Source organism: Ursus arctos, unplaced genomic scaffold (genome assembly GCF_023065955.2).
Source record: "Ursus arctos isolate Adak ecotype North America unplaced genomic scaffold, UrsArc2.0 scaffold_16, whole genome shotgun sequence".
Taxonomy (NCBI): Eukaryota; Metazoa; Chordata; class Mammalia; order Carnivora; family Ursidae; genus Ursus; species Ursus arctos.
Window position 1 is genome coordinate 30,261,480 of NW_026622830.1, and position 13,902 is coordinate 30,275,381.

The window sequence follows — 13,902 nt, forward strand, 5'->3', positions numbered from 1 at the left end:
TTTGTAAATGTCAGATTTATTTAAGTATAATTTACATACAATAAAGTACAATTGGATGAGTTTGACAAGTGCATACAGTCTTGGAACCATCACCAGTCTATATCAAAGTTACATCATTCCCAAAACTTCCACCAGGCCCTTTGCAACCAATATCCCTCCCACCCCCAGGCACACAGAAGGTAATGAACCTACTGGGTACAGTGAGTTCTACCATCTAGTAACTAGAACTCAGTCCAGGTACTGCAACAAAGAAACCAGTCATTTAAACCACCAAGTACAGAATACACCGGGATAAAGGACTTTAATGAAGTGATTCTCAATAGGTACTATGCCAGTTTGTGGCTTTGCAGCACAATTAGTAGGAACATTTGAACAGTCTGTTTCACAACTGCTAGGATTAAGTCCCCCAAAAGGCTACTTATACTAGAGAAGTGTTTACACAAACATATTGCTTGGGCCCTAGCACAGATCTACTAAATCTTTCAAGATTCTTTAAAAAGGCTCCCTAGACTAAAGAAACATTGCCCTATAGCAATGCTAGTCTTCTAAAGCCCAAACAGACTTTGAGTACATAAAGCCTCTCGGGAAAAAAAATGTTAGTTTTTGCTAACAAAATAACAATATATAGGACTTGGTCTAATCTATTCATTTCTTGAACTCAAGTTAGAAGAATACCAAAATAAGTTTCACAAATGAATTCCCAAAAATATCTTGTCATCTACTGTATTTGGGATACTTTTTTATTGCTATATCTAATGTATTTGTATCAGGCTGCTCTACACTAGAAAAATAAGCACATTTACATGAAATGGTAACCTGAACTGAATTTCCTAGGATACTTGCAACAGTCATGGTCCAAATGAAGGCACTGTCTTGTGATGTTTGAAATTCAAATAACTTTTATTTAAATTGAAAAAAAATTCTTAAAACTGCATTTAGAGTCAAAACCCTTTTGTTAGGAAAAATCACAAGTATTTTTAGGTAAGGCAGAAATATTTCTAGGTTAACAAGATCAGATTTGACTTTGGACTTTATTCTTTAAACAAACTGTAAAGAATGAAGGAAAAAATAGGTTATTTACAGAAAATATCTACATATGTACTCGGAGGTACAAATTTGGTGACAGACTTAAGTACTTGCTGGCATCTCAGAAGCAGTTCTTAAAAAGCTAACTTTATTTTCTTGGATTTTAAGAATACCTAAGATCCTTCTTCATCCTCAATCTTGGGAGCCAAGTAGTATTTTAAATGTCCCATGTCAGCAATTTTATACTCTACAACTGAAAGAAGACAGGAACATAATTAATTATTGAGAAGTACCACATATACCATCTACAAAACAAAATTCAACGAACCGATTATCTTACCGAGGGGTACATCTGCAGACATACTGAGTGTTACTGTAGGAGAGAGCGGAGTGGCTTTTGTAAAGAAGTTCAGGTATCTCAGTGCAAAAGTCAGCTGAACTGGCTCATTCATCTCTATGGTTACCTGAGAGAAAACAAAAGGTTAATCATAATGAAAGCCATCAAGTTGCAACTCATTAGTTTAGAATGTTTATTTTTAAAGATTTATTTATTAGAGAGAGTACAGGTGCACGCAAGAGAGTAAACGAGTTGGGGGAGAGGTAGAGGGAAAGAATCTTCAAGCAGACTCCAGGCTGAATGCAGAGCCCAAGCAGGGCTCGTTCCATGAGATCATGACCTGACCCGAAACCAAGAGTCAGACGCTTAACCAACTGAGCCACCCAGGCACCCTTGGAATATACATTTAAAAACAAAACAAAAAAACCCTTTATTGGTTACTTTGGAGAGTGATATGAAACTAATTTTGAGGACTCGTAAATAAAGCAAAAGAATTAAGTATTTAGTCTGCCTTTTCCCATGAGAGAAAATTCTTCATGGAAATGTTTCTAATAAACCAGCTAATATACGAAAAAATGAAATGTATTAATACATTACAACCCTAATGACCTAATGGTTCTAAATGATTATTATGGCTGCTAAGAAAATGTAGACACCTCATACCTATTAGAGGTACACATACCACCATCTGTAAAGTATTCTTGTTCTCTCACTTCCAAACCAAAACACTCTTGAGTATCACCAAGCCTCTAGAGTTGTAGCTACCAGTTTATAGGAAATACAGGTTAGAGGAGCATATTAATTGACATAAGGCATACAATGGGCAAAATCCAGACTTCCGGAAAACTCAACGACAAAGGACTTGCCTCAACAAATTGTAATGGTGGGGTGGGGGGAGAAATTGGAGACCCAAAGGATTAAAAGAATTTGAGGGCCTATCAATGAACTACAATGTATGGAGTTTATTAAAACCTTGATTGAAACAACTTCTGAAATAACCAAGGAAATAGGAAAACAGTGAAAAATTCCTTAACACTAAATAATGTCATAAAGCGCTCATACTTCAGATATAAAAATATTTATAGAAGAACTAATTTAAGATTAAAACAACAAAAAAAATCCAGAATGGCAGGGAAATTACAATGTGATTTAGCAGAGAGACAATACAGAATTAGCCCCTTTTGCTACTCATATTTTTAAGTCTTCATTTAAACTGACGGTTGAGTGCTCATGCAAGGGACTAGAATATCTAATATTTACTATAAACTTAAAATGCCAGACACTATGTTAGGCACTTTGCATGTTATATTTAATCCTAATAATTCTATGAGGTTAGAACCTTCAATTGTCCTTCATTTACAGAGTTAACTGATGTTTGTTCAAAGGCTAGCAAGGCTTTTTTTTACTAAAGATTTTATTTATCCATGTATTTGACAGAGAGAACAAGCAGGGGGGGCAGCAGAGGAAGAGGGAGAAGTGGGCTCCCTGGAAGCCCGATACAGGGCTCGATCCCAGGACCCTGGGATCATGACCTGAGCCGAAGGCCAACGCTTAACCAACTGAGCCACCCAGGCGTAGCAAGGCTTTTTAAAAATACAATTACAAAATATTAGTTTATAAATACTTTTCTAAAACAAAAACAAAAACAAAACCAAAAAGGCACTTGATTATATAGGAAAACCTTAATTTTAGGATATTTAGTAATTAAAGTGTTCTTTATTTTGTCCCTAAATGGGGGTACTCTAGGCCCCCTTTCTACCGTGTAGAAAGTTAATATAAAGATTACATACGAGCTGCTAAAAGGTAAATTTCTACCTCCAACTAGATCCTTCTGTTGAGTTGCAATTACCTTGCTATAGATTGTCTGCGTTCCCACAAAATTCATGTTAAAACCAAATACCCATGTGATGGTACTTGGAGGTAGGGCCTTTGGGAGGTGCTTAGTGCTAGTATCCTTCTAAAAGAGACCCCAAAGAGCTCCTTTCACCCTTCTATCAGGTGAGAAGCCCACTGTCTGTGAACCAAGAAGCAGGTCCTCACCAGACACTGAATCTGCCAGCTTCCCGGCCTCTAGAACTGTGAGAAATAAATTTCAGTTGTTTATAAGTCATTGTCTGTGGTATTTTGCTATAGCAGCCTGAAAAAAACTAAGGCAACCTAATGTTAAGAAGGGTTACAATTTTCTTCAAAGTATTTTCTGTTTACTTAAGAAACTACTTACAGCTTCCTCCTCTTTATCGACATTACTTGTTTGTGACAACTTAATATTTCCATTTCCTAGTTCTCCACTTGCAGAAAATTTCACTCCATCTTTTGCACAGGAAATTACAACAGCATCTCCAATATGGCTGAGATCTCGGCATATACGTGCAAACTCACCAGAAGGCATTTTTACTACACAGCTATACTCTTGTTCCTATTTAAGAAAATAAAATAAAGTTCAACTGCTGGAAATTAAAGATTTGGCATTCTCATTTTCTAAAGACTCTGCATCTAGACAAGAATTCAGAATTTAAGATATCCTGATTACTTTGAAATATCACTGTGTAGTTTCATAACATAATCTAACACTCAAAAAATAAATGTAGATATAAAACAAGTATGTCGTAAGAATAATCATACTAAGAAAACTAAAATTAGAGTTTAAACCTTTAAAAATAGATGCACTATTCAGGGTAAAGAGCCTCCCCCAATCACCCTCCAGGGCTAAATCGAGAGGACATTAGGGCATGGCATACTAACAATGATGGGTGTGCAAGCAGGCCCAACCGCTTACCAAAACAGAACAAGAAAATAAGATACTAAGGATTTTAAACATCTCAACATCTCTCCTTTTACGCTGATAAACCTAACCTTAATGAATTTCTGTTAATAGAGCTTTAAAGTCTACTCTTAAAAAAAAAAAAAAAAGCACGGAGGTTAATGCAAATATACATTTGGCAGCCATGAATTCAACCCGATTCATTTCAGTGTACTGTAGTTTAATGAAATTAACAAATGTCAGTCTAAATACTAAAACCCCACTTTGGAACATATATCAGCAGATATACAGAAGTTCCGTTAGGAATTGGGCTTTAAATTGTATTATTAAAATTATCTTATGTAACTATCATGACTTGTACAGTATACTCAGAAACTTTGATACTCACTGGAATTCCAAGCTGTTCAACATCTAAATCCATTAACTTCATTTCGTAATCTGAAACCTTTTCTTGATCTACCAAAAGAAAGCAGATTGAAGTAAAAGCATTTAAATTTATAACTATGATGTTAAGTTCTATGATCATCACAAACATTTTCTTAAATTTCTCACAACTTTGAGAAATACACTGCATTCAAATTTCCTCCAGTATAACTTAGTAGAAGGGTATGACTTACTTGGAGCTTCGAATACTAGTGCCAGGGTGTCGGCATTATCTTCAGCCCTTAGTGTAATGATGTCTTCATTGCCAGCACATTTTAGTATTTTGGACATGCTAGAACACAGAAGGCACAGGATTGAAAAATCGACACAATGTTCTCAAGATCGATTTCTGACGCAATTAAAACAAGGAGTTGCCATTTTTACCAGGGTCGTCTGAGGAATTGGGTGAGTTAGGGAAACTGATCCGGCCATTTTGTAATGCAATTTAGCAGTATTTATACTTCAAGCACACAGCCTACCACGAGCAATTTCACTTCTGGATAACAAAGGGCAGTATTTTATGAATTGCAAATCCCTTCGGTGGGTGAAGCAAATTATTGGGTTGTGACGATCATGAAAAATGATCTAGGATACTCATTAAAACACACTGCATTTAGTCGGCGTAAGTATTTCTCATAAGCCTTAAGATTTAAACATGTTTATGTACTAGACAAGTAGTGATCAAAAAGTTGAAGGCCACTGCCCTAGAGATATTTTAAGTCCACGAACTTAGGGTGACAGAACTAAGGCACATTATAAAGCGGTTAAAGTCAATCAAGCCAAAGGTTTCTCATCCAAGGCCGCCGACACTTAATGGCTAAAGAGGTGTGCAAGCCTTTTCCTGGCATTGCGAAGAAGCCCGTCATTTTCCCGCCACCACCCGCTTTGTGACTTTGGCGCGGAAAGAGCCGGTTCGCGCGGCTGCCAGCGCGCGCTTTCGGAACCGCGCGCTCTGCTAGATCCCGCCCCTCGGCGTCGCAGGCCAATGAGATGGCGCAGGCCGCCCATGTCAGCCAATGAGGGCCTAGCTCGGAGGCGCTCCCGCCAAGAGCAGGAGGTGGGGGGGCACTAGAGCCCGGCTCTCGACTATCCCAGGGCTCACCTGGTGAGGTTCACACCCATGGCCAAGTTGCGGTCGCAGCGGTACGTGTCAAAGCCCTCGGAACGCAGGGTGAGCTGCACCAGGGAGACGTGGGAGGAGTCCATGCTCTGCAGGTTTACGCCGCTCGAGCTTATGTCCCAGCAGGCCTCGTTGATGAGATCCTTAAGCGCCTCCAGCACCTTCTTCAGGATGGAGCCCTGGACCAGGCGCGCCTCGAACATGGTGGCAGAATCACAACGACGCAGCTACAGGCGGAGATAAAGAGGAAGTTGTAGCCGGCTTGGGCGTCACAGGATAAGAACGAGCCGGCGCACACAGGAGCGAAAGCCCAAGAGCCAGGAAGATCACAACCACCCCGCTGCGCCTGCAACCGTTTTAATAGCGCCGCGTCTGCGAGCGCGCGCTGTCCGCCTCTGCGCCGCGTGTGGATACGTCACCACGCTGCCCCGCCCATTGCCGGGCGGAGAGACTCCAGGGCCAATAGTGTCCCTGATCTGCATGTAGCCCGCCCTCCCTGAACATCCATTGGAGAGTTGGGTACAGGGGCGGGGCGCCTCCGACTCCTGTAGGACTCTGCCTTTTTTGCAGTGCTCTGGGAACCCGGTCGCTAAACAAGTCCGGGCTTGTGAGGGCCAGATCCAGGTTGCGGTTCGCGGAGTTAGAGTTTTGTGCTGCATGCTGAGCCTCCCGCTTCAGGAACAGAAAGATTTTAGCCACGAAAGAGTGAAACACAAATCCAACCTACCAGGAGGAAGACACCTTGTAGGAGTACAGCTGTTTTAAATGTGCGTTTTATTTTTGCTATTATAGAAGCGATGTGCTCCTAAAAGTCAAAACAGTTAAAGAGGTGTACAGTTATGATTACAAAATTATCTCGCCCCCTCCCCGCCCACAGGCACACCAAGCTCGTGTTATTTACTGCATACAACTTTCTAAGCCTTTTTTCTCTATACAAATACATTTTTAAAAAACAAAAATGGGCTCATACCAGAAACACTTCTGCAACGTACTTAATAAGGTATGTTTAATTTTATGTCACATACCACCTCTATATCAGCACTTCTTAAAACGAGGGAATAGTATCCCATGCATGTAACCAAATTTACCAATTTCTTGTAATTACAAACACCTTTGGCCACTTACTTGATTTTTGTGAGATTGACTCCTTGAAGTAGCATACACATTAAAGTTTTGATAAATGTTACTAAATTGACCGCTGAAAGATTGCAATTTACCGAAGACTGTGGTCTGCTCATTTCTCCATATTTTCATAACTATAGATATTAGCAGTCTTGCTTTAAAATCTATGCTTATTTGTGTGAAAATTCCAATTTGCATATTAAAAAATTGTTAGGGGGTCAGCTGGGTGGCTCAGTTGATTAATCGTCTGCCTTCTGCTCAGGTCATGATCTCAGGGTCCTGATATCCAGCCAGGGATTGGCTCCCTGCTCCCCGGGCCTCTCACTCGTTCTCTCTCTCTCTCTCTCTCCCTCTCTCTCTCAAATAAATAAATAAATAAAAATTGTTACAGGTTGGATAGCTTTCATATATTTATTTTCTTTCTTTCTTTTTTTTTTTTTTTAAAGATTCTTGACCATGGTATATTTGTATCTTTTCTATTAAACTTTTTTCCTGTTGATTTCAAGGAGCACTTTGGTAATCATTTCTCTATTACATATATTCTCTCTCCCCCCATTTTATTTTTCTTTTGCTTTGGTTATAGCATTTCCCTTTAGCTGTGTTTGCTATCTTATCTTGGTCTGTAGAATTAGTTTTTCTACTATGTATTTTGATGTGGATTTAGTTTTATTTATGCTGTCCAGGGAGTTCAGTGTTCCTAAATCAGAAGATTTATGTATTGCATCAAGTCTAGAATATTTTCCATTATTATGGTTTCAAATTTTTCCTTTCCATACTCTATTCTCTCCCTTTGGCAATCCTAATGGATGAATGTATTTAATTGAAAGTAAGATAACTTCTTATTAAGATGCACCATTGTTTTATGTAGCACAAGAAAAAAATGTCAAACCATCACACAATGTTTTATCGTTTAAAATTTCTACTTTGTAATTATTGAAAGAACTTTTAGATTATTTAAAATATTTGTATTGTATATTACTCTTTTGCATACATAAAAATATAATCAAAATGAGTTAAGGCATTCTTAATATTTCTCCACATTCAGTCTTTCACAGTTGCTGATACTGCTGTGTTTCCATATGCTAGCGTACTCATCTCAGGTGTTGATGCAGCATTCTCAAAAGTGCTACACTCTTGTCTCTGGAATCTTTTTCAACTCTGTGCCACCCATTTGTAAATTTAAAAAAAATTTTTTTTCAGTTTTTAAAGTCAATTCAAACAAACAAGAAAGCAGTTTCCCCATTTCTCCCACTCCCACCCCCCACCTCTGGTAACCACACTCTGTTCTCAATCCGTAAGCTCAGTTTTTTGTTTTTGTTTTTGTTTTAGGTTCCACATAGAGATCATGTGGTATTTGTCTTTCTCTATCTGATTTGTTCACTTAGCATAATGCCCTCAAGATTCAACCATATTGTTGCAAATGGCAAAATTCCATCCTTTTTTGTGGGTGAATAATATTCTGTGTGTGTATGTGTGTGTGTGTGTGTGTGTATCACAATTTCTGTATCCATTAATTCATTAATGGACACTAAGGTTGTCTGTACCTTGGCTAGTGTCAATAATCTGCAGTGAACATGCAGATATAGATAGATAGATAGATAGATAGATAGATAGATAGATAGATATATTCTCAAGTTAGTGTTCCTATTTTTTATTAATATCCAGAAGTAGAATTGCTGGATTACATGGTAGTTCTATTTTTAGTATTTTGAGGAACTTCCAGACTGTTTTCCATTGTGGCTGGGCCCATTTACACTCCCACCAACAGTGCACAAATGTTCCCTTTATTCATCTCCTTGCCAATACTTGTTATTTCTCCTCCTCCTCCTCCTTGACGATAGGTGTGAGGTGATATTTCATTGTTGTTTTGATTTGCATCTCCCTGATGGTTAATGATGTTCAGCATCTTTTTATATGCCTGTTGGCCATCTACATGTCTTTGGAAAAATGTCTACTCAAACTTTCTTGCCCAATTTTTTAATTGGATTGTTTGGTTTTTGTTATTGTGTAAGATTAGCTCCTTATCCTTTACATGATTTGCAATTATTTCCTCCCACTCAGTAGGTTGCCTTTTCATTTTGTTGATGGTTTCCCATTGGTAAATTTTGATACAGGCACCTTCTTGCTTCATGTATGGTCAACTATTCTTTGCATACATTTTAATATCAAAACATAATAGTGTTATCCATTTGTGAGTATTTTCCTTTCTTAGTTCTCTTAGAGTCTTCATTCCTTTGCAAAATGTGGAATCTGTTCACTCCAGGGAGGAACATTTGCTTCACTAACAACAAAAGTATACTTGGCTACTCTGTTTCTTTGCTTTTTGCTTACATAATAACATTTTGGTTTAATGCCAATCTAAGTGTAATCAGTTTGAAGACATTCTAGATGGCAATTAAACTCCACCCATGTGGCACCCATATTGCACACAATCAGTTGAAATGAGGGCATATGAATGGCAACGACCTGTGGTCGGAGAAGGCCTTCCAAGGTAGTAGAATTTTATCAGGAAAGCTAGCTGTTTGGAGAGTGGAAGAAAGTATTCTAGCCTGAAAGGGTAGTATGTAAAACAAGGATGGCATGTTTAGAAGATGTTCAGGTAGTAGTTTGTTTTACAATTCAAAGATTTTTTTATGGGTTATTTACCCCAGTTTTATTGAGATGTAATTGACATATAATAGAACTCAAAGATTGATATGCCTGGGACACATTGATAAAAGGGGAGACTGGTAAAAGGTGAGGTTGCAAAGGGAAGGAGGAGTGAGAGCTGGTAGGACCTTGCAAGTGCAAGGAGAAATTATCAGATCTTTGACATGATCTAATTTGTGTTATAAGCTAAACCTTATTCAGTTTCATGAGGCAACATGCAAAATGGAATTGGGAGTGCACTATGCGGAATTGTGATGCAAATCGTGCCCTCCCATAAACTTACAGACCTACTCAATCATTAGACAGTCCATCTAAATTATAATGTCAGTCTCCTTTTGGGGAAATTGCAGGTCTCACTTTTTCAAACCAATAGTCTACGTGGGGGTGCAGGTGGCTTTAAGCAAATATTCATCTATTGATCACACATGATGAAACAGTACTAATTATTGGTCTGCTTCTCCCTCTCCTTCTGCCCCTCCCCACTGCCCGTGCACGCGCTCTCTCTCTCTCAAACAAATAAAATCTTTATTTTTTTTAAAAAATATTTTATTTATTTATTTGACAGGAGAGAGCATGAGCAGGGGGAGCACCAGAGGGAGAGGGGGAAGTGGACTCTCCACCGAGTGGGGAGCCTGATGTGGGGCTCGATCCCTGGACCCCGGGATCACGACCAGAGCAGAAGGCAGACACCTAACTGACTGAGCCACCCAGGCACCCCTAAATAAAATCTTTATAAAAATAATGGGAACTAATCAAGGAATGCAATGAAAAGAAGTCATTGTAAACAAGATATGCCACAAGACTGAAAGAAATGACCCTAGAGGAAAGAGTTAATATGAGGAAAAGCAGAGAAAAATCAGGGGCGCCTGGGTGGCCCAGTCGTTAAGCGTCTGCCTTTGGCTCAGGGCATGATCCCAGTGTTCTGGGATCGAGCCCCACATCAGGCTCCTCCGCTAGGAGCGTGCTTCTTCCTCTCCCACTCCCCCTGCTTGTGTTCCCTCTCTCACTGGCTGTCTCTGTCAAATAAATAAATAAAATCTTCAAAAAAAAAAAAAAGAAGAGAAAAATCAGGGATAGAGGAGGAGGTGTAAGGTAATGTAAAGGATCTGGGGCAGCTGGGTGGCTCAGTCGGTTAAGCATCTTCCTTCAGCTCAGGTCATGATCCCATGGTCCTGGGGTGGAGCCCCACATAGGGCCCCCTGCTCAGTGGGGAGCCTGTTGTTCCCCCTGCTTGTGCCTATTTTTTTTTCTCTCTCTCTCAAATGAGTAACACCAAAAAAAAAAAAAAAAAAAAAAAAAGTAAAGGATCAAAATTTTTCTTTGGGCTGGAGATAGGGGAGATTTTTTAAAACAATTTTTATTATGTTAATCACCATACAGAACATCATTAGTTTTTGATGTAGTGTTCCGTGATTCATTGTTTGCGTATAACACCCACTGCTCCATGCAATACATGCCCTCCTTAATATCCATCGCTGGCCTATCCCAATCCCCCACCCCCCTCCCCTCTGAAACCCTCAGTTTGTTTCCCAGAGTCCATGGTCTCTCGTGGTTCATTCCCCCTTCTGTTTACCCCCCCCTTCATTCTTCCCTGCCTTCTCCTACCGATCTCCCTGCTATTCCTTATGTTCCATAAATGAGTGAAACCATATGATAATTGTCTTTCTCTGCTTGACTTATTTCACTTAGCATAATCTCCTCCAGTCCCGTGCATGTTGCTGCAAATGTTGGGTAATCATTCTTTCTGATGGCTGAGTAATATTCCATTGTATATACGGACCACATCTTCTTTATCCATTCATCCGTTGAAGGGCATCTCAGCTGATAGGGGAGATTTTTACTATTAATTTCTTTCTACAGTTTATATATAGAGAGAGACCCTAAAGCTTGCCTAAAGGCCTATTAGTATGTCTTTCAGGAGTCTGAATACCTGCTCCTTGTTCTCTACAGCACTGACTGCAGAAATGTACTTGGTTTAAGCTCAGCCTGGGGAAGCTGAGAGCAAGAGCTGAGAAGTTTGTTCAGGCCAAATTGTAGGGGCTTATCTACCCTAGTAATCATACTGTGCATTTGAAACTTTGATTTATATGCACTGCTCTACCAGCCTCCTTTATATCAGTCTGGGTTTGAAAGGCAACAGCTGAGCTGGGAGGACCGATGTGATGCTTCTTCAGTTGTGACTTTTCCCAATTACATACCCTAATGGGGAGGATGTGGATACTAACACCTCTCTCTCAGAGGATGACCTTGTGGCTTTCTCTGTGTTGACATCCTTCCTACAACTTTGAGATAGTAAACCTTGCTTAATTTACTCAAGAGGTGTCTGATTAAATGAAGAAGTAACCACTGACATTGGTCAAAATGGTGGTTCCAGACCTCAACAGATTAAACGAGCTTAAATCTACCATTACCATGCTATTTACTTTTTTTTTTTTTTTTGGTAAGATTTTATTTATTTATTTGACAGACAGCGAGAGAGGGGACACAAGCAGGGGGAGTGGGAGAGGAAGAAGCAAGCTCCCAGTGGAGGAGCCGGATGTGGGTATCCATACCAGAACTCTGGGATCACGCCCTGAGCCAAAGGCAGACGCTCAACAACTGAGCCACCAAGGCGCCTCCATGTTATTTATTTTAATAAGTAACATAGAAACAAAAGACAAAATACAAAAGCAAAGCTTTCTATAAATAAATTGTGGCTTGAAAGCAGTGGTCTGTTTCTCCCCCCACAAAAAACCTACTAAGTATTTGTGCAATGTTGTTGGTAGGAAACAAAGCACACCCAGGGTAGTTCAGTATTCCTCCACACCTAGTTTAGGGTCACTGTGAAGCACTGTTGCAGAAACTTGCGAATATACTTATCGAAATCAAGAGAATAAAATGCCTTTCTCAGAAATCTCACTACTTTACCCAGAACCCACAGCTAAGGTCAAAATTGCTAACACGAAATTGCAACTCCTATGTGTGCAAGTTTCTCTCCTTGTTAAATTACACTATGCTTACGGGAAGGACCCCATTTCATACTTTTTTTTACGCCACTCGCAAAGTAGAGAATAGGGACCGCTGAAGGCAATGTTTGAACAACACAGGTATTAACAATGAATTTAGGAAGGCAGGTAGTATGTACAATGGTTATCGTCGGCTTTGGTTACAGATCTGTGTTCTAATTCCTAGTGGTCACTTTGTAGCTATGAGTCCTTGGTTAAATAAGTTTCTTGTAGGATAATTTTTTTTTAAAGATTTTATTTATTTGAGAGAGAGTACGAGCGGGGGGAGGGGCAGAGGGAGAGGGAGAAGCGGACTCCCCACTGAGTAGGGAGCCAGACGGGGTTGGGGGGGGGAGGGCGGATCCTAGGACTCTGGGATCCTGACTTGAGCCGAAGGCAGACCCTTAACTGACTCAGCTACCCAGGTGCCCCTCCTTTACGAGAATTTTTACATCCATTCAAGGACTAAGGATATGTCAGGTACACAGGGGATCCACTGTGAACGAAGTAGGCAGCATTCCTGTCCAAGAAAAGGTTTTTCAACAGTCCAGAAGACAGAAAAGAAATTTGAAAAACCGTGGAAGATCTTATCTATAAAATAAAAATCGTATCTACTTCCCGGCAGATTAAATGAGATAAAGCGATTACTTAGTTCAATGGCTAGCATAATTAACAATAAGACTAGAGATGGTTTAGCAAAGCAAAGCCAAGTAAAGTTTGGGTTTCACTTCCTTATCACGTGAATCGCTCCTCTTACACGGGTGGGGTCCCAGGCTTTTCCACTTCAGGGCCTAACAGGTGTCTACTTGTATGTGTGAGGGACGAGCCCTGGCTACGGAGGACACGAAGCCAAGAGCAGCTAGTACCCGCCAGGATAGAGGTGGGAGGATGCCGTCTCTAGCCCCCAGCTACTCATTTTACCTCCTGGATCCAGGGCGCTAGCGCCAGCCGCCGCTGTCAGGCCGGATCTCCCATTGGCTAGTCTCCTTAGGAAACACACGCCTTTTCCCGCCTCCTCACGCAGCTAGTCCAATGCAAGCTTCCCCGTTCCGCTCCGCCCCGCCCCCACAACACCGCCTACCTGATGGATTCGCGCCATTGGTGGATCTCTGCGGCCGTGATGGCGGCGGTGCGCGTGCGCGCTTGCTCCGGGACGCTCTTCCCTAGTGGAGCGAGCGGGCCGTACTGTAGCAGGCCGACCGTGCTCCGCCCGGGTGAAAGGGCGGCGGCGGCGCTGGGCGGGGCCGAGTTCCACCGCCTGCTGCCGGGCTGTGGTGGGTCCTGAGAGCAGCTCAGGCGGGGCGGGGCCGGCCGAGTGGAGTCCGCGCGCACCCGCGCTGAGCTGCCCGCTCCGGCGGCTGCGCTGCTCGCCTCCCGCGACGTCGCGCCGGGGTCTCCAAGCATGACCGAGCTGAGACAGAGGGCGGTCCGCGAGCCAGACGCGCCGCCCGAGGACAAGGTAGCGGCGGCGTCGGGGTAG

General features: G+C 41.2%; 2 protein-coding genes across 3 annotated transcripts in view; one reads left to right on the forward strand and one right to left on the reverse strand.

Annotated features, from left to right (window-relative positions):
- PCNA (proliferating cell nuclear antigen) lies at positions 1 to 6,096 on the reverse strand. Its single transcript, XM_044385699.3, has 6 exons — positions 5,650 to 6,096; positions 4,742 to 4,839; positions 4,513 to 4,580; positions 3,585 to 3,779; positions 1,367 to 1,490; positions 1 to 1,279 (listed from the first exon to the last, which is right to left on the reverse strand). Exons 1-6 carry the CDS (start codon positions 5,868 to 5,870, stop codon positions 1,200 to 1,202), a joined length of 786 nt encoding a protein of 261 aa, XP_044241634.2. The 5' UTR covers positions 5,871 to 6,096; the 3' UTR covers positions 1 to 1,199.
- A 7,481-nt stretch (positions 6,097 to 13,577) lies between these two features.
- Positions 13,578 to 13,902, forward strand: part of CDS2 (CDP-diacylglycerol synthase 2) — a 61,635-nt gene continuing 61,310 nt past the window's right edge. The window contains exon 1 of one of the 2 annotated variants that reach the window (XM_026503060.4): positions 13,578 to 13,881. In XM_026503060.4, the coding sequence (XP_026358845.1) occupies positions 13,825 to 13,881 (57 nt within the window). In that variant the 5' untranslated portion in view covers positions 13,578 to 13,824. The remainder of the gene's footprint in view (positions 13,882 to 13,902) is intronic. The other variant, XM_026503061.4, reaches the window with a different exon arrangement.